The sequence below is a fragment of the Schistosoma haematobium genome, chromosome 1 (assembly GCF_000699445.3).
Source record: "Schistosoma haematobium chromosome 1, whole genome shotgun sequence".
Lineage (NCBI taxonomy): Eukaryota > Metazoa > Platyhelminthes > Trematoda > Strigeidida > Schistosomatidae > Schistosoma > Schistosoma haematobium.
Genome location: NC_067196.1, coordinates 40,257,705 through 40,278,876, shown reverse-complemented (window position 1 = coordinate 40,278,876; position 21,172 = coordinate 40,257,705). Strand labels below are relative to the sequence as shown.

The 21,172-nt window shown below is 28.3% G+C and overlaps 1 protein-coding gene across 2 annotated transcripts in view; it reads right to left on the bottom strand.

Moving 5' to 3' along the window:
• Nucleotides 1-21,172, bottom strand: part of SLC8A3_1 (Sodium/calcium exchanger 3) — a gene marked incomplete at its 5' end in the record, with an annotated part of 87,486 nt that overhangs the window by 11,745 nt on the left and 54,569 nt on the right. The window contains 4 exons of one of the 2 annotated variants that reach the window (XM_051218198.1): nt 282-381; nt 7,361-7,572; nt 10,441-10,461; nt 17,866-17,922. In XM_051218198.1, the coding sequence (XP_051074039.1) occupies nt 282-381; nt 7,361-7,572; nt 10,441-10,461; nt 17,866-17,922 (390 nt within the window). The remainder of the gene's footprint in view (nt 1-281; nt 382-7,360; nt 7,573-10,440; nt 10,462-17,865; nt 17,923-21,172) is intronic. The other variant, XM_035732089.2, reaches the window with a different exon arrangement.

Below are 21,172 nucleotides of genomic sequence, written 5' to 3'. Positions count from 1 at the left end.
GTTAGGAACCTAAACTAATAATTTTCGAACTCTTATAATTTATGATTAGGCAGAAACAGTATTTAGCGTGGTTTTGTGGCATCCTTTCGTTACGCCTCCTTTTTTGGTCGAACTATAAAATTTTTTAACATTCATTTTAAGACATATGATTCATGAAATTCAATAGTTATTTATCAGTTGCCGATTCGATAGTTGTTATCATTTTTTTATTAAAGGTATTTCCAAAATAGATATTCAAAATGAAAATATTTGAAAAGCAAACGGAATATAAAATAACGTACCAGCACTGACAGTTATCGCCTCAACGAACTGTTCTTTCCAAGATGATGTACCAACCACTAAGGCCAGTGTCCCTTGTTTCACTAACCTGTCAACGGTTTTCTGAAAAAGATAGAAAAACCGATTCATGACTATAGCTTGTATGAAAACAGTAATACCCTTTTAATTAATGTTACTAAAAATTATTGGGGATATGTGGAAACGTATGTGGAGTTAACCGAGTTGATATTCTTTTATGGAAAGTTCATCTGAATAGCACTCATAATACTGCTGATTTCGTATTTTAGGTTGAAAAACATTTCTTGTCAGATAAGCTAACCAGTATCTTATTTTGCAAATAACTCAAATACTAAGTCATATGTTGCTTTATGAATGTCTAAAATGTTAAACAAAAAGATGTTTAATAATAACGAAAGATGTATATCTGTCAAATGTATCTCAGAATAATTTTCAAAACTAAAGTAATATCTATTCGGTTAACTATTTAAGTAAAATATTTAGTATTCCTAAAAAAGCGCGATTGAGATATAACTCAGTTTTGTAAAGGTGAGTAATAAATTCAGTGTCATGATTAACGCAGTTCATTTCCTGATTATAGACTTATGTATGAACATTGAAGATAAAATGTCAACATAAGGACAATTGATATTATCAAGATGTTTACTGAAAGTAGGTTAAGCATAGTTTGAGCATTCTACATAATTATCAAAATCTGTGTTCATCAACAACAGTCTGATAGCTTATTGATATTTAGTTGAAAACAAGGTAAACAAAGCTTAATTTGGTGAGAAAATCACATCATCACTAAAATACATAATGGTTGTATAATTTCAAGCTTAGTCAATTATTTTTTTCTGTTATCTCTAACTTATTATTAGCAGTTGTTAATTTTATTGAATGATATTATTTATTTTAAAGGATAGAAATAAAGTACATGGGATTAATACTAGGCAGTAGTAAATATCTGTAAAAGGAATATACTTCATCACTGCTTTATTCAATTATCAGTTTCATCTGATGTTTCTGATTTCAATTTAAAAAAAAAGAAATAAATTTATAAGTTGTACAATAAAAAGTACTTTATAAAAAACATAACAAGCTTAAATTGTTGTAGCTGTCTATTTTTCTAAATGAAATCTAAGATGATAATAATCATACTACTGAATAAACATAATTTATGAATTTAAGTATGGAAAAAAATACTGTCAACTTTAAGTATAGAATAAATAAGAAGAAAACCATGTAATCAGAACCTTTTTTATGAATTGATACAAGAAATTTACTTTTGTTTGTTCCATTGGTAAATTAGTTTTTTTTTAAAGAGAAGTAATGTGAACTTCATATCGATGACTATTATTTATTTTTATTCATATGATAAGTCATCATTTCATTGGTAGGCAACCATCATGTTTCAGGCGTTGTTGCCTTAAACAGATGAACTAAAAACTTAAAATTTACTTACAACACTAGCTAAGTGAACGTCGATAAGGTCGTTAACACTTGTTTTTTTCGTGCTCGAAGTTTCTTAAAAGTACACATCTAAGTGTTTCAGAATAGATCAAGACAGCTATTTTAAGTTTTCCCATTTTCGGTTAAACTAACATATCACTAAGATGAAATTCGTCATAAGGTCATTAAATATTAACAGTGTGGTAGGTTTCTCAAAGTGCTGGTGTAATATTTTAACCAGTGAGATTAACATAACTGTAAATAAACCAGTAGGTCAATAGTAACGTTGACTGAGATTAACTTTATATGACACCGTCATTAAGACCGAAATAATTGGATATTTAGCTCTGGCTTCGGAGTTAGCTAGATGCTGGTGAAATATGAACTATGCCCTTAAATATAAATTAATTTTGCTGATTTATTCATATGTTCCAAACACTGACGATGAAATATAAAATGTTATCTATCGATGTCATTATATTACTAGTCATTTAAAATAATGATATAACAGCTAAGTGAGTTTATGACCATGTTGATTGTGTAAATAATACCACCTGTAAAAAAAGTGACTCCGTGATCAAGAAATAAAAAAGAAACGGAATAAATTTACAAATAACAGTTTGATTAATTATAGTACAATGTTCTCATCATTTTTTTGAAACAGACATTAAATAAAACCCAGCAAATTCTTAGGCAGTATCCTCCTCCGTCAGAAATAAATATTAGAAAGAGCAAGAAACAAAGCAAACAAACTAATGTTTTCTTTGGTTTCCCTGTTTTTTCTCTCTTTTATTTACTTATCTATTTGATATAATGTTGGTACTAAGACGAATAAAAATGAAATAAATAATTTGAGGTAAATTGTGAGTGGACGAAACAAATCTTGTACTAATTATCTACCGATTTTACTCATATATCAATTTTGTAAATAAGAAAAACAAACTAATAACACGAAATATTTAGTTTAAGCTTGATATGAACAAGTAACTGGAAGATATTTAGGATCGCGTTCATATAGTACATAATATGAAGATATTCTCAGAACAAATTTAGGTCATAGTTGTACTAGTACGATCTTATAATCGATATTTTTCACACACAGTATTAGTTCATAATATTTGTACAACTACTAAATAAATAATAAACGATAAGCATATCAGTCTTAATGTAGATGACAACTTTTCAACAAAAAAAGAACAAAATTCGTAAATAACAAGAATCAGGCAAAATAGAAGAATTTGTTTATTTAACCTACATCTTTTCGTTTTTTTTAGTTAAGATGTCTATCATTTATTTTATTATATTAACCCTAAATATTAAACATTATAGAATGGATAATAAATGTTAACATTACTTAACTTATTGTTCATAATGATACATCGAAATGGAACATTTTTATTATGCATAGCAAATGATTATGAAAATCAGTTATCTTTGTAATATACAATATAAAATCTTCTTGTAAATCCATGGAATTGTCAAATAGTGAAAAGAAGTTAATATGAATTCTGTGATTATGATGACATCATTCTATGTTGATTTACGTACACTGATATTTTTATTTCGCAATGAATTTATCTAGCATTATATTGGAACGATTCTCCATTTCATAATGGTGTCATATTTAAACTAGAATATGAGTTTGACTAATCAAAGCATTAAACTCTTAGAAAACTTTATACTACTCTATATGGTAACATTTTAAATTCGATAATGAATCACAGAATACAATCCGGAAGATCCTATTTCATGGTTAAATAAATACCAATGGATGATATGCATTCAATTATAAGTAGTCATATTTGATGACTTATATTATTATCCTATTAAATAAACATCATCTTTTCATAAAATATATGAAAATATTTTGTTGTATTTACACAAAACATAATACAGTACGGTGTACATATTTTTAACTGTCAATGAATACACTAAAATGATTTTTCTTACAAAGTAAATTCTGTAGGTTAAGAATGAAATACATAATAGAAATAATAGAATAATACTGATACATGATTGACATATGTTTATCATAGTATACTATTTGATTTGATTGACATTAAAAGTACATTTAACTACAACAATATTAATTTTAATTAAAAAAACACTTTTGTCTTGTTTTTTGTTCAACTTCTTATTGAATAACAGCGATATGACTTTCTCAGAAAAATAAGTATTATAATAACTAGAAAAATTCATTATAGATTACTTTAAAAAAAAGTGTATTACATTATGGGATTGTGAAGATTGTTAAGTATTTTGATTAAGATTATGAAACGTTTGATGTTAGACCATCATTGAAAACCTGGAAATACTCAACAGTCATTCAGTGCTATATAAAATATTTTCAACAGATTACATAACTGTAGTTGATATGAACTAATACATGAACAAATATGATCGAAAATTAAGATGTATAATGCAAAAGGGGAATGATTTTTTATTAGACGTCTATACGTCTTATTTTATTCTGATTGCTTAATGTAAGTAGGTCAATGTACAATCATGCAGTTACAGCGTACCGAAACTTGATACAGAAAGTATTTGAAATTGATGGAAATAATTTGTCTTATCTTTGAAACTAAGTTGTCTAAATAATAAAGTGAAATGTTTGCTAAAGTTAATATGGTAAATTTACAGAATATTAATCACTAAATTTATTTATTATGTTGTTATCCTATCAGGAACGGGATACGGCTGTTGTTCCACAATTTAATCTGAATAAAAGAATTTATACTTGCAAAAGAATTCTGTAATATATTCTAATAAATAAATATAGTGTTCAGTTTCAAGAATATAGGAATAATTATTGAAAACTTCATTTTTGTTACACCTAGTTGATTGGTTTGCTTAGAATTATTATTAAAATACTACTTTACTAAGTTGTTACAAGTTGAAAATTCAAATCATTTCATCAATCCATATTCATTACCGGATGACTTGTACACCACAAGAATGAACATTTTACTATTGCGTGAGAACTTACTACGCCTATGTCAAGCACTGTTTATCGCTGTAATTCAGAGTGTACAATTAAATAAATTACAAGTATAATTAAATTGCCATTCAGGGTCTCAATACTGACAACTACTTCAAACAACCAGTAACCGACCACATGCTACGAAAAACATTATTCGCAGATAACGCTTGATCAGTTTGGCTTTATAAGTGTAAGTTACAAAAAGAAAGTAGCATCTGTCTTTCAGACAGCATAAATCTTAACTTGGTATTTAAGTAGATAACGATGGGAAGTTAGAATTGTTGATTTAGCAATGATGGTATGAAGAAAATTAAATTATACAACATCGATTTGTTTTATATTTAAAAAAAAGTCTCCTTAAACTCCCTATTGGTTTCTAAAGAACCCATTTATTGTTCTTAACATCATTTGCTCTATACGTAATTGAATTAGTTGCATAATGACAGAGCGAAAAGATCTTTGATTAATTGTGAAATATAGTTCCAAAAGTATAAATAATAATACTTTTTCATCAGTAACTAGTACAAACGTTTGTAATTAATACTACCGTTTTATGTTTGAATAATAGTTGTCTGACAAAAAAAATTGTATATTGACTGAAAAAGTTTATTACTTATTCAAAAATCTGAAAGGAAAGATTTTAAACACTTTTATTCTGTAATTTAACAATTTTCTTTAAAAAGTTTGTGTATATGTAGTAAAATGAATAATGATATGCGAATATATTTAAGCGATAGTTGTGAAACATTTAAGATAGAGGTTTGAGTTTTTCTTTTAGAAATAATTTAATCTAAATTATTTTACATTCAAATATCAGACTAATGGAATACTGGTGTTAATAAGGTCATATTGACTCGGACAAAAATTTATTTACTCTCCCACTACATATTCTGTTAACTAACTAACTAGCTAACTAACTATACACTACTGAAGAGTCCTGCAATAGGACGAAACGGCCGTCCAGTGCTTCCAGGTTTTCCATGGTAGTCTAGCTTCAATTGACTCATGATCTCAACCTTTAAAAAATAACCAACTACTAATAAATATATGTGATTTCATTCCTTTGAAATAGTACGGAACGTTAAGTAATTGTTTTAAGTAGTCATTTATTACTGTCATGAGAAAAGAAACTGTAGACCAATTACATTACATTTTCAAAAATAATTACATATATCAGAAAATTTTTATATTATACTCAATATATTTAACTAGTTAATGAAAGAGTTGACTAACTAATATAGATTAGGAAAAGTTGTCTAATCTAATCAAAGGATTTTTACAGTTATTTATTCTTGCTTTCAACACTCAGCATCCAGTTTTCATTCATGAAATATTCAGTTGTAATTGAAGTTAAATTATTTTTGAAATAACTTGACAACGGGAAATATTGTCAATAAATATCAGCTTTTTACTAAAAGTCAAGGCATAAATTTTGATTTTAATTTCGTAAATGATATTTCTCTGAAAATGGTGATCTAGTAAGTTAATACCAAGTGTCTGAAATGTTGATTATCTCGTAATATTTCATTGAGAAAATAGGAAAAACTTCATTGGTGCAAGATTTACATCTTCCACTTGAAAAATATACCATCGGCTATAAGTCATTTATTTCTAGTTAAAGTTAAAACTTTAGTAAGATAAAAATGCACTTGACTAAAGTATATCAAATAATGGTTTATGAAGTTTTTCTTTTCAAGTTACCGAAGAATCATGAAACCGACATGATATTACGTCAACTTTCTAAGCATCATGGCATTGCTGAACTTGACAAGTGTTAGTGTATACTATTCATTATGAAAAACAACATTTCCAGTTACAATGGAATATTTATCAGATTAAGCTTAGTACCATACCGGTTAGGAGTGGAAATACGGACACTTGATGATATTCACACGAAGACGTGAATGTAGTATCCTTCGACTCAAATGTTAAACATATTATTTTCATAGCCCAGGTAGTCAAGGGCTTGTGACATTGGGTAAATTTTAATTCGATTATAAAGGTTATTCTAATCTTGAAGTTGTTAGTGTTAAGGAATGATTGGTTTCCTTTAGCATATGTGATCCTGCCCTTCTTGTCTCGATGTTATCGTTAATCCACAAATATTATAAATAGAGTTGAAGCAGGGGTTACTGTGTTCGAGTCCAGGTATGAATATTAAAACTGAGGTACAGCTTTATCCACCTGGCGAGTCCTGAATACACCGAAGTATGAAATGTGTATTTTCACGCTAGCCAATGTTACAATCTACTCCAAATGCCCGTAGCTTGATCGTGATTTACAGTCAATCCACAAAGGATGCACATATGCTAAAAGAGAATGATCAATCCCAGTACTCAACATTGAGGAGTTGAAGATTCAAACAACTCTTACAAATGAGCAAGATATGTTATTCTATGAAAACGTTTAATTAATAAGTGAAACAGAAGTAGCTTACTTCTTGCTAAAAATTAATTGCAATGAGTTTAAGCAAAAAACGTAGGCAAATAAATGAATTTTTATTGGATCATTAACATTTACCTTCAACTTTATAAAAGCGAATTTATTATAAAAAGGTGAAAGATATAAGGGTTTTATTGATTGTCCCGTAAAATCGAACTGCAACTACAGTAATCACAAAAATATTGATATTGAAAAAGATGTTTAACTAACCTTGAATTCTGTACTCTCTGTAATTGTAATCTTAATTCTTGTTGGTTGACCTAATCGCGGTTGGCCAGTTTCTACGAAACCAAGTGATTTACGTGGATTGAAATTTACATCTTTAGCACTAGGCGTTTGTGAATTACGCTTTTTCGTTGAACTAGTACGACTTACTAAACTATCTGACCGTTGAGTAATGCGTGCAAATAAATGACTTGGAACTGGAATAAGGGGAAAAGAAAAATTTCAGAATATTATTGGTGCTAATTTGAAAAAGGACAAATCAATGTTTTTTTGATAAAATCCTTAATATGTAGGGGTTTGATTGTTATCTAAAGTTTAGTAGATGCTTGAAATACTCTCGTAATAGGATAATGTAAGTAGTACCTAGAGGAAACAAAATGAATAGGAAATATCTTGGTATTTTTGTTTTTTATACAAAAACAGAAACAGATTTATTATGATTTTTTAAATTAAGTTCTGTCAAACTACTAACATAAATGAACTTGTATGTTAAGTTACATATATGCATGTCAATACATGAAAAATAAGCATTCTTTAACAAGAAAAGAATATGGACATAAATGTGTGATTCAGAAAATTGTGTATTACTAAATAACGAAGTATTTATTTTAAAAGTGCTTTACTGCAATATAGAGTAATATGTTTACGGTTGACAGATCCAAAAGATTCTTTAATACGGAAAGACTTTTTCTGTAGAAAAATTAGAAAAGTTTCACTGACTACAATAGAGTAACAGGTTTGGTTAAAGATTGTTCCGAGCAACAAGTAAAATAAACAAATATTGTTCATAAGCTAGAATGTTACATAATCAGTGCCTTTAGCGAATTATTAAAAGTAGAATGGTGATATAGTCTAAAAGGACAAGGTTATTTCATGATTCGAGTTGCTGTATCTTAAAGAACATAAAACTCTGACTACTGGCAAGTGGTTTCACTAAACCGACATTGAAAATTGGCAAAATAACTTATGATTTATGGACAAATCGCAATCACTGGTAGACACATCAATTATATCTGTAATACGCATCAATATTATCACACATCGATAATGAAGCTGTTAAATGTGTGCAGATAATATGCATTACCATAGTTAAAATGAAGGCTTAGAATGAAATAAAAATGTGACGATTTTTTGTTACATAAAATAAACATCAAAGAGAAGAATAAGAAACATTACTGGCAAGCGTTATTACAGTGCTAATAAAAAGAACAAGTTGTAAATAGTTTATAACAGCACAATGACAAACGGTGTACATCAGAAATCGTATTATAGCACACCAAATAAATAGTATATATATATATATATATATATATATATATATATATTATTCATAAGAATATCTTCATGCTTCTATTCACTCAAGCTGAAGTAGAGTTAGTATAATATTTTTAGTCATTTACTGTAGGATAAAGTTTAATTTTGCCCATTGTGATTCTTGAATACGTAGACTCCATCAGTTATTTACTTAGTTACTATATTATCTGATATGGTCCATTGAGTAGTGAAGAATCTCATCAGACTTATTTCATAAATCTCTGGTAGAAATAGGTTAACAATCAAGACCTGTGCAAATATAAACAGATTACTACTTAATAATTCATTAGGATTTAGAATTTCTGAGACCTATATCCGACGGCGGTCTATGCTCCTCCACGAGGGGCAACGGGTGCAAGTAAGTAAACTATATTCACTTAAGGATAGAAAGATAACACAATACGTTTTATGACAGTTCCATAGCATTTTATTGATGCATAATGTAGTTACTTCTCTTTGCATTGAATCAATAAGTAAACTTTGTGGTTATCTTAAGTGTTAAGATATCTGGAAATGTACTACGTAAGCGATTACAATTTACTTAAATTATCGAGGCAACGCCATGCAATTTATATGGTACATAGAGAACACATATTTGAGTCACTTCATCCATCCTATGTTTAACTGGTAATAGATTACTAAAAGATAATTGTGATTTGTTTCATTTTTGTAACGTGTAGATAAAAAAAGGATTTTATTAGGATAAAATTCTAGAAAAAAAACATGGTAATTAAAATAACAATGAACCAACATAATTTCATACAACTTGAAGCTTTAAATAACTATATCAGTCAGCTAAACTATTTCAAACAAAAATTGTAAAATGTAACGTTGTTTTTAAACGAACAATTTTCTAGAAAATGTAACAAACCCAATGATATATGCTTTAGAAATTCGATGTATAAATAGAATAAATCTATAGTTATATTTTAAGATATTTGTCAAACAAATAAAATGTTCTTTATAAATATTCAGTTTTTCACATGTAATGATAAGTGAAGAGAAGAAAACACTTTGAATTATAACCTAATTGTCAATGAAAATAAAGCAATTACATGCACCAATTAATATTGTAATATTTTAAAAATATCAAAGAACATCGGATTCAAATCTAATACATATATATATGATCATTTATAAGTATATCAGTAAAGGAAATAAATACAAATATGACTTCCTTTTTCACTAAAATGTATCTATATGTGCGTGTACAATTTACAAAAATAATGTTGATAGTGCAAAAAGAAAACAATATCAGATGAAGATTACTATTGAGTAAGTAAAACTAATTTTCCATAGTTAATTCACAAAACATGCGATAACACAGCAAAACACGGGTGATGACAACAGAAACACACATTAAGAATAAGTGATTCTTCTGAGTAAAGTTAAACATGCAAATTAATAAATATTATCGACAAAAAAATATAGTTATAACTGCAAAGATTAACTCAGTGTGTGTGCGTGTATATATAACTGCAAGTGTTTGTGCATATCTAGGAAAATCAAACATAATTTAACAAATAAAAGAAGAAAGTGATTGCTAACATACAAATAGGTGTTTGTACAATATTAGGTGTATTTTTATTTAATGAGGAAAAAAATCTAAAAAGATGACTAGTTAAAAAAACAAGTGCTTTATTCAATCTGTGCATAAGTATTGTGTAATTATAACTTCAAAAAGAAAATGTACAGTAAGAAAATACACAACTACTAGTGAAAAAGTATGAATATTTCAAATCTAAGCTTACTTGTTTCCCATTCATTTATAGCTACGTGTTGAAGTTTTGAAGAGAAAATATCAATATTATGTTAGATGAAACAAAAATGAGATATAACGTTGTTGATGTTACAAAACTGTGATGACTTCAGCTTGAAATGTGTATTACACATTACACACAATCAAATAGTTAGTTCATTTCTTTTCAACAATGGAGTTAAGAATTCATCTAATCTTATAATATTTTACTCATTAGAAATATTTAACAATAAAAGAAGAGCTAATATTTAAAACTAAATAGTTTCGTTAAATTCAAAAGTATTTATCTTAAATTTACTTAAGAAAATACGAATATGAAAGTTAAGCGAAAATTGGTTATGTAATTTCACACTAATTTTGTTTGTTATACACTTTGAGAATCACAACGAACCAATACAATAAAACAGTCTCAAAAAATTTGGTATTAATTAAAATATACGTGCAAAAATTTAAAAAATATACCATTTGCTTTAGTGGGAACATTTTAATAAATACTTAATTATAAGCAAAAATGAATAGTGGCTTGCGGTGGAGTCTCCGAGTCAATACTGGATTCCACTGTTAGCTATTATTAATCTTTGCTTATAAAAGCTTGTGAATTAAGGCAATATCGAGGCAATGCGAACAGTATGTACATATGCCAATAACAAACTGATCAAGTGCAGTCTTAAATCTCAATGGGAAGATTCAAGCAAAACAATACCAAGTGAAATACTTAGTTACTTCCAAAAATAAATATAATTAACTTTAAAGGTGAAGTAAAATTGAGATAATATTTTATTTTAAATGATCTAATCTGAAATAAGTAAATAGATAGGTTTATCAGAATTTAACCAAAATATCGATAATTTGTATCACTAACTAATAATGAGTATATAGTCTTAGCACAGTTGCATAGTATAATGTGTGGGTATTCAAAGCTTTTAAATGAATCTTTAGAAACAGTTATAGAGCACGAGAACTAATGATATTGAAAGTCATTTAAAAACTTCAATCAGGTCAAAGCATCATATGATTATCAATTGGTGTTATAAATAAAAATTGATTTACTATGTGATGCATGTGATTATCTAATGAGAAAGTTTAATTTAAACGGAGATAAACGTACGTCATTCTTTAACTTTCAGTGCTTCTCCAGTTGGTTTCATTTTCTTTTCAATACAATACATTATTTAAAATGTTTGACGATAAGTGTTATGTTCACATATCGATCAAGTGGTTCATAATCAACTGTTTAACAGTTTGAGCCCTTATGTTCTGACAAATAGTTATGGGGAAATAAAACTGATTTTTCTTATTGTTTAACTTTATCATGAACATATTCGAGATATTGTTTGAAAGAATACTGCAATAAAGAAAATAGTACCTACTCGCTATTGCATTTAAGCTTTATAAGTGATAAATTGTTGCGATTTTGCTGTGTAAATTACGTTTAAGTTAGTTGGGATGCATATATTTTAGCATACATTTCTCGGTATTTTAGAAGCTTCAATGGCGTTTAAATAAATTGTCACTAAATATATCAACAGCGCATACATTTCATACTCTCAAGGATGAAACATAGAATAAGCTTCTTTCCCTGCCTAATGAGACCGAGCTATAAAAATTCGCATGATACAAGTTAGCTTTTTACATACTAGTCTTTTGGTAGAGCAGTTATTTTAGATAGTGTTTCTACACACAGTAATTGAGGTTGTTGTTTTTAATGCAATCACACAAGTAGTATATTGTTTCATTGGGAATAATATGTGCCAGGAGTAAAATAACACTCAACGATAATATTCCTTTCCTATTTACATTTGTCTCCATAGGTGAATCAAACCAAAAAGTGTAGGGCGCTGTATCTACTGTTGTGATTTATTGTAAATTTTCAACTGAACTTTATGGTGATGTATTCACATCGAGTGTGATCGCAGAATAAAGTCCCACTTATATGACTTTGAAAGGTCACATAATTATGAGTCACTGAAACAGCATAGTTTTATATATCCAAAGAGGTTGCAAATAAAGGCCAACTCATGCGTTTAGTTAAAACATCTCATTTCGAAAAAGTAAAAGAGGTTTCCAGAAGTACATAAATAACTCTGACTAGGCTAATTAAACAACATTTTCAAAGAGATGAAATGATCATTTTAGTTTTATAAGAACAGCATTTGTTAAAAGAATAATATTTAAAGAAGACTAAGAGAAATTATTGATTTTTATAGGAGAGTATTCAAATACATTCGTAGCACCAATTTTGTTTAAATACCCATGTTTAATAATCACAGGACATCCTACAGATATTTCGTACAGTAGCGTATATATGTAGAAAAATCGACAACGATCAATAAATACTCCAAAATGGTATGTAACAGTTTCTACCTATTACGTCATTCGCATTGTTGCTAATCAGTGATAACATTTGCTAATCTAGTGTTTTTTGTGATTCGTCTCTTAGGAATACATAATATTTTGTTCACTTATAGTGATGTCAGTCTCTACGGTAGATTTAATTTTGACTCTTGACTGTATTCTCCGTATCAAATCACTTCCTGTGTAAAATAAAATGTTAAATTTTTCATATTTTTCCAAGGTTAAATAAAAGTCAGGTGAACTAAGTAAGTGATAGAATGATAATATTATTTAAAACATCTTAACATGAGAGTAAGTTTCATTTTAGTTTCGCACAAAAACCCGGTAATAAAACCTTTTAATAAATTATGTTTCACAATCAGAATCATCATAGAAGTGTGGAAGTTTAGAGTAAATTTGAAATATTTATTAGATCTTTAAGAAACGCTGGGAAGCTATTAGTAAGAAACCATAAGCTTAGTTAGTCCTCAGAATGACAATATTTATGAATATTCAATAGTCCTACTAGCTGGAACAATCACGTATTTTTCAAAGATTCAGTTTTCATTAGATTTATATTTACAGTGATGGATAAGATTGTAGAGTTCATGAGGCTAACCGGTAAGATGGAAGAAAGCGAAGCGTGAATGAACTTATTAAATATTGAGTGAGTTAGTTGCTTAATCAATTATACCTTAAGATAGCATAAGATATTATTACCAACTGAAATAATCGGTGATATTCAAAATAATCTAGTTATTCATGATGATGTTGTTTAGGGGGAGATTGAAGTGATATATTTTCTTCTATGTAATCTTCCGGAAAATAGTAAAATAAAATAAACCATATAAATGATTGATATATGTTCACCAACAATAATTGTCTGTTCCAAGATAACGTCTACATTTTTTGGGCATTCATGTTTTAATAACCAGTACTTATAATGAAGGAGAATTACAGGAAGTGTACGGAATAAATATTAAAATCCAGCGGAAACGTGATACGTTTATGTTTTTGTCAGTTCACGAATGAACAGTTTATGTATGTCGTACGATGAGATTACGAAAGATTTGGACATGATACAACCTGATAAATGAAATAAAAACATTCAAAACCCATCATTTTTTATATTCATGGGTGTAGTACTAAGGCAGATTGACTTATGGAAAAGTACCGAACAAGATTAGTAGGGAAATAAATCGTACGTTGAAATCTGAAAAAATTTTTTCCTAAGTAGGAAATACTGAATCACTGGTTACCATAATATGGTTGCTAATAACAACAAAAGTCCAATAACTTCTTGTATTTTAGTTACATTATGAACTGTCATTTATTTTCGAGAAAAGCCCTAGTAAGTGAAAGGAAATTCAGGAATCCCAAGTCAGATTTCCAGTACTATAGAAGGCAATCGAAATTAAATAATTAAAATTAACATTCAAATCAATGTACGATGTAAGAAAGTTTGAGAGGCAATAAACATTCCATAGAATGATTTTGTAAGGAGAACTTTTCTGCGAATGAAATTTCCAGAAACTCTATTTCCTATGTATGTAGGTATGGAAATAAGTATAAATCCCTTGGTATTAGAAAAACAACTCTTTAGATTGAAGAAGCTTTGTATGTTTTGTAATCTGTGCTATTTGAAGAAAGACGTCCAAAATTTTGTTTTCATTATGAAAAAGTTCAGTCAGTGGATAACGTAAGACAACTTGCGTTTCATATGACAAACCATGAGAACAAAACAAAATAAATGTTTGAAGGAAATAAGTTCAATAGCACAATTTTATAACTTAGACTGTAAGTAACCCTATGCGATTTGATTTTAATTTCACTTGGTTTCGATCAATTGGTTGATGAAAATTATTATACTTTCAATTAATTTATCACCAAGCAAAAGTCTAATAGTAAATATAATCATTTACGGAAAGATGGCCCTATTTTTTATAAGAATCATATTATTGTGTAACAGTAACACTATCATATCTTGATCATCTTAAATTCTAGATTACCATTTGAACAATACAAAAGGTTACTCGTTATTTATATCTCATGGTATCAGCTGGTGGCATGGACGTGAACACAAAAGATGCAAGTAACCAATCAGTGAAACATTAGGCATGTTATAGAATTACTAAGGTAAAACAAAGATATTTTTACCTCAACAATTCAATACTCAACTAAATAATAGATAGCTCAGTCAAATTTTGAAAGGATAATTTACTATGGTGATAAAGCATTTAATCTAAACTAATTCCGTTTATAAGCTATGTGACACTGACCTAAAAGCAATGGTTAAAATGGCTGACATAATTCAAGATAAACTGAATTTAAAAACACTATAATTTTGCATTCCTATTTGGATAACTGGTCTATCGTTGGACGTTTATAAAGTAGGAAACGTCATTCATTAACTAGTTAGATTTTGTTCTATCGTTGATCAAGGTGTATGGTAAATTATCTTCCTATTAGCTGGATGAAACAACCGAATTCATGACTAGCTTTTATACATATGTACTGCATGAGTATAATACTTAGAAATTCTTTGGATAGAAAAATTTTGTTATACAAATAACATGTGATTCTTACGTAACTTAAAATGTATTCTGTGTAGTTTGTTTTGTATAAACTTTCTGAACGTGAGCAGGTGCTTCTTCATTTTTTTAAAATTTCCGTTTTATTTTTTAACTCTACTTTTTAAACTACGTTTCTCGTTGCTGTCAAAGTAAATTTGGGAGAGAAATTACTTTGAATATTGCTGTCTCTGTTAAAGATTGAACGAATAATTCTTTTGAAAATTAGTACAATTAAGAAATGGTAAAGGAATTAAGAATGTCGTGTTGACAGAAGATAGTTGTTCACTTAGTAGACTTCATGTTTTCTGACAGTTTCGAGGAGACATCCAATTTGTTGAGTGCTGTAACTAATGATTACGTGAAATGACATTATCTAGCCATCCGTTCAGTTAAAGGGCAAAACAAGTAAATAATTTATAGTCCATTCAGTCTAATCTTGAAATAAACGTGACTTCCCTAAAGCACTGCCATAGAACTAAATTGCGAAAAATTATGGCGAATAACACATCACGGAAGTATTTATGAGTAAATACAACAATAATCTTGTTAAACGACGTTTCAATTATAAGTAAACATTTTATTACCGAATTTCAAAAATGAGATTCGAGCGATAAATGAATCATACAACCGCAAGAAAAGCTTACCGCCATACTGCTTGCCATAAAGCCTTCCTCTGGTTAAATGATTCACATAATCTTTACTATTAAATCCGCATTAACGATGATGAGATCAAGCAATCTCACTGCTTTATCTGATTAATAGAAAAATGTGGTGGTATGCCTTGATTTCGCCTTGACTTTTACTAGAAGCCTAAGACTCATCCTTTTCGATGCGATATTCAGAGACTTCAGCTAATAATATCATATCAAAACTAGCCTCAATATCAAGAAAATCTGTGACGCTTATTTTCACAATAATTCGATTATAATTGAATAAACTGACAATAATTGCTTGTTAAACAAGGATTACAAGCGTTTTCGAATGTATGTAACAAGTAGTAAGAATCTGAAACCAAACCGATGATTTCTCCAAAATTCGAATTCTGAAAATCATACTCTTGACAGTGCAAAGTGAATCTTTATAACTATCCAATCAGAGTTTTCTCTAACACGAAATAATAAAGATGATTTTGAGATTGTTATATATTTCATTTGTTATCCAATGACTGAAACTAATTAAAACTACCTCATTCATTATTCAAGATAATTAGTCTACTCAAAATTATATTGGTAAACTGTCTTTTAAAATTTTCTATTTTGTAATCCACTAATCATAAACAGGTTTTTTTCTATTTATTTTTCTTGATGGAAAACTTTTGAAACAAAATTATTAAAAAAATATAAGATATCTGAAAAAGTACAAATCTAATCCGAATAACTGGAAGGCAGATAATCTGTCAATATAGTTTAAGATCAATGATAAATTTTGGAAAATAGCAAAGTTTAATATACTGATTCAAGTAACATAACAAAATTGTTAAACTTTTTCAATCGTTAGACTTTAAGAGCAGAAATGAGTGGAACTGATAAAATAAAGGAAGATAAGCAACGGAGTTAAGAAAAGAAAGATGCTTCTTTAGGGGACACTATTCTATTAAAACTATTTTTGATCAGATTGTTTAGTTGAGTTGCGTCATTTGTGTTATTTGTCCCATGGTAGGAAATATTAACCACTTTTTTAATTAATAAAACTAATGCATACAAGTAGAATGGTTCTTTGTTACATTATATGTTAGTTATTATCATTACCATCTTTAGTTTCCATCATCATTTTATAAATGGAACTTACATGTTAGGTTTAATAATTCAATTTGCCTTGTTTAAAAACTGCATAAATGAAGATTAGTAATGATGAAAGTTCTCATTACGTTTTCAAACATCTAACTATCCACACATCAATAAACCGTTAGATATTGTGTACAATGATTGAAATGGTGTTTTCAAAATATCAGTCATACTTTTTTTTAAATTAACCACTAGGAAAAGGATATAATTTTATCGGTACATATACATCTGTTGATAAGTGTATTTACAAACAGATTACTATGAAAGATATGACCATGTATTTTGTATTGATTACTATGAAGCAATCCAATATCTGATAATAAAGTTTAATTTAAATATGTACGCATTCAAATAAAATGAAGTGCGATTTGTTTTGTTTTTAACAATAAGTTAGTAAAAACTATTGAGTGGTTAAATAAAATAGTGCGCGAAAAAAAACTAAAAGCCAAATGCACTCATGTTAGATGAAACAAATTGAATGTGATTATAAAGACACAAAACTAAATACACAAGATAAATTATCGTTTTAATTTAGTCACTTCACCAAAATTTTTGTTAGATCATTGTGATATAAAGGATTATTTTTAAGGAATATGATTAGTTTTTTTTATTAGTAACTAATTTATAGATAAAAAGGCATAGTAAGTATAAAGAAAAAAAGCGGTAATTACTTAGCGCTTAACCTAATCAGCACTGTTGTAAACGCCCAATGTTTTAACTACTAACCTTTGATTCTTTCACGAGCTCGACGGAATTTATCCATGGATCGTACAACTGCTATTTCTAAATTTAAGTATAAATTATATTATTATAATCGTTTAAAATTATATTTATAAGTCAATAAATGGAATGCGTTCATTATTATTTCGTTTGATATGAAAGCGATTAGTTTCTGAAAGTTTTTGTAACGGATTTCATAGTACTTTATGTGACATAACTGTTGTTAAATTGAATGAATTTAATGTGAAATTCTAAAGATGTTTGTTAGTTTATCATAAGTAGACAGAGAAAGTTGTATCACCATAACTAATGTTTTTCTTTTAACAATCACTGGTCTATGAATATTTAGCAGAAAATGAAAGGTTTGCATAATAAATGTTTAATGATTATAGATGTATTTAAATTGTGAGAAATTTTCACTTCACCATTTAAATACCGATAACAGTTCCATTTTTTTTATGTAGCAAACTACTTTAATTATATTGCTGAGTGCATTTTTTTTTTCAATCACGGATTTAAGCCCTGTAAATAGGATTGCAAAACAAAATTATAATGACTTGTGTTTTATTTTTAAAGCTAATTTATTATTGATGATTAAATGACTTGTCAAAGATGAATGAGATAAAATCGATAAAAGTCGCCATCTATTTTCCAAAACTATAATGTGAAAAAACAATTATTCTCATAATCCTCAAGTGGAAAATATATAATTTTCATTGATCTACTCAAAAGATCATAGATTGAAGCAACTAATGAATATACCACCTTGTTTTGAAGAAAAGTGGATGTCAATTCGATAAAATTGTCACATGATAGCAGAAACGTTATAGGTTGAAAATGGTATCAAAACGTATAACACGGTTGTTTTTTTTAATTGACATATATAAAAAGTGGAAAATGAATAAAAAGTCTAGTAAAGACTGGTAGTTTTGAAGAAGATCTTAGGAGTTCATACTGATTACAGTAAAATATCATTATCTGATTACAAGTAAGAAAAGGTTTGGTACAAGTTTTTTTTATTTAAAAAGTGATTAAAATGCAAAACTTTATTTAATATTGTTTACATTTTCTACAAGAATAGCTTGAACTTCTAAATAGTTACATAAACCAAAATTTCATTTTAATGGGTTTTATCAAAAAAATGTTTGGATTAAGTAAAACCAGATAAGAAATTTCATGGTCATCGTAGAAATGTAATAATCTTCATCATAATTTAACAATTCAATTTGATTAATTAAGATCAATACATATTTAACGTAGTTATGAATATGGTTTCAAGTTAAGTATTGTATATACTAAAATTTTCACAGTAGTACAGGATCTTTCTTTTATTAAGTAATGTGCTTACTCTCGAGTGGAATCCTGTCTTTTGGCGAAATTCCCCCATTTTCGAAAATGTGGTTACTCAAAGATTATATATTTTGTGATACTCTATAAATATTTAACAAGCCCATGAAGATGTGATTACTCTGAGTTTAAAACGAGTGTCATACGAACGTACTCATGAATAACAAATATATATAAATATAGCATTATGTATCATAATATTAATCATCCAATAGTACGGAAAACATTTCGAGAAGGGGTTTATTTTAAAGACAGTAAAAACAGCATAAAAATTACACTCAACATGTGTGTTCCTGAAATATATATTAAGGATTCTTAAACAACTAGCCGTCTATAACTTCATTTATTTACATGAAATGTGATGTAAAAGCAGTCTTTTCAATGTAATAATTGTATTAGTATCAATTGGTATTGATATAGATACACATGAGAATTAAAACCAGTGGAGGTAATCGATTATTAACAAATATGTCATTAAATGAGATAAAGATATCATAAAGAAACTTGTTTCCCATGTACTAGATTACGTACTTGATTTCTTATAGAATTAATCATATGAGGTTTAATGTTACCTGGGTGTTGATGATATGAATTCACAGATCTTACACAAGTCGTACAAAGTAAAAGCTCTGTAGATAACAAGATTATGTTTTTATGTTCACGAATAGATTTTTTCCCGTAATTTTCATGAGCTTACTGTCATTTTGATATTTTACAAGTAGTAAACGCAGACGTGAGATGAAAATATGCTTTTTGAAGTAAGTATCCTTTTGTATAAAGATATCGAGGACAATGTCATGTTTGTAGGTTATTCCGTGTTGTACTGGTGAGTACAATAATTTATTACATGTAAATACATCAACTGTCTTATACAAATACTTTAAATGGATCTCAATTTCTATTAATACTTCGTTTTGTTTCATTCAAACTAAACGTTCTATAAAAATGATTGAGTGGGTTTATCTCAGTCTCTATTTGAAATATGTGCATTCTATGAAGATTATCACAATTCCAGAATCAAGTCACAAGCATTACGAGCAGAGATGGAATGTGATTAGAGACTAATCAATCATAATTCCTAACGTCAGTGGAATGATTCAAATAACTGACACAAACAAATTAAACTTATGTTGTTGTTAATTTAGAACGTTCGAGGTGATAGTTCGAATGTTAATCTACGTCATGTTCTGGCTTCAGCTAGATGAGCATTGAAGACCAGAATGTGCTACCGGATAGCTGTTTTATCACAATATACATCTAGCTAAGAGGCCCAGAATAAGGTGAAACGCGTGTCCTGGATTCTACTGCTAATCACCATTTATCTCTGCATATAATCCTTATGAAGTGAAGGAATATCACACCAAACCGTACAGAATTTAAATGTGCCAAAAAGTGACAGGCCAATTTCAGTCCTAAAGATCAAAAGGAAGATTCGAATAATCGATACAAATGGTTCGTTCAAAATAAACACCACTCAAATACGTTTAAACTTGTCTTAATTCAGCGATGGCATTTCATCGTATACATCGAAAAAGAATTCATTCATGAATGTCACACTAAGCTGACAAACTCCAATAGCGCAATAAATTGTTTTATGGTTTCACACTAGATACCATTTAGTTATTCAACCAATAGTACATTTTCATATTTCTTCAATATTTACTGCTTTTTTTACTAATCTCCATTAATCTGGTATAACGTGGGCACATTAGTTTGAAATGGTTAATACTATTGTTTCTCAATTGTAAGCATTTACATAGAAAACACGAAATGAAAGAGCTCATATTATCTCGTTAGTTTTGCCTGATTAAACCAAATATGATTAAGCAATATTGATGACAATTATTTAAACACTTATTTAAATTAAAGAATTACAAAATAATTAAATAGTGATTCTTGGTATACCATTTACATAAATATTCAAACGTTACAATAAATGATTAATGCTGAGATAACATTGAATTCA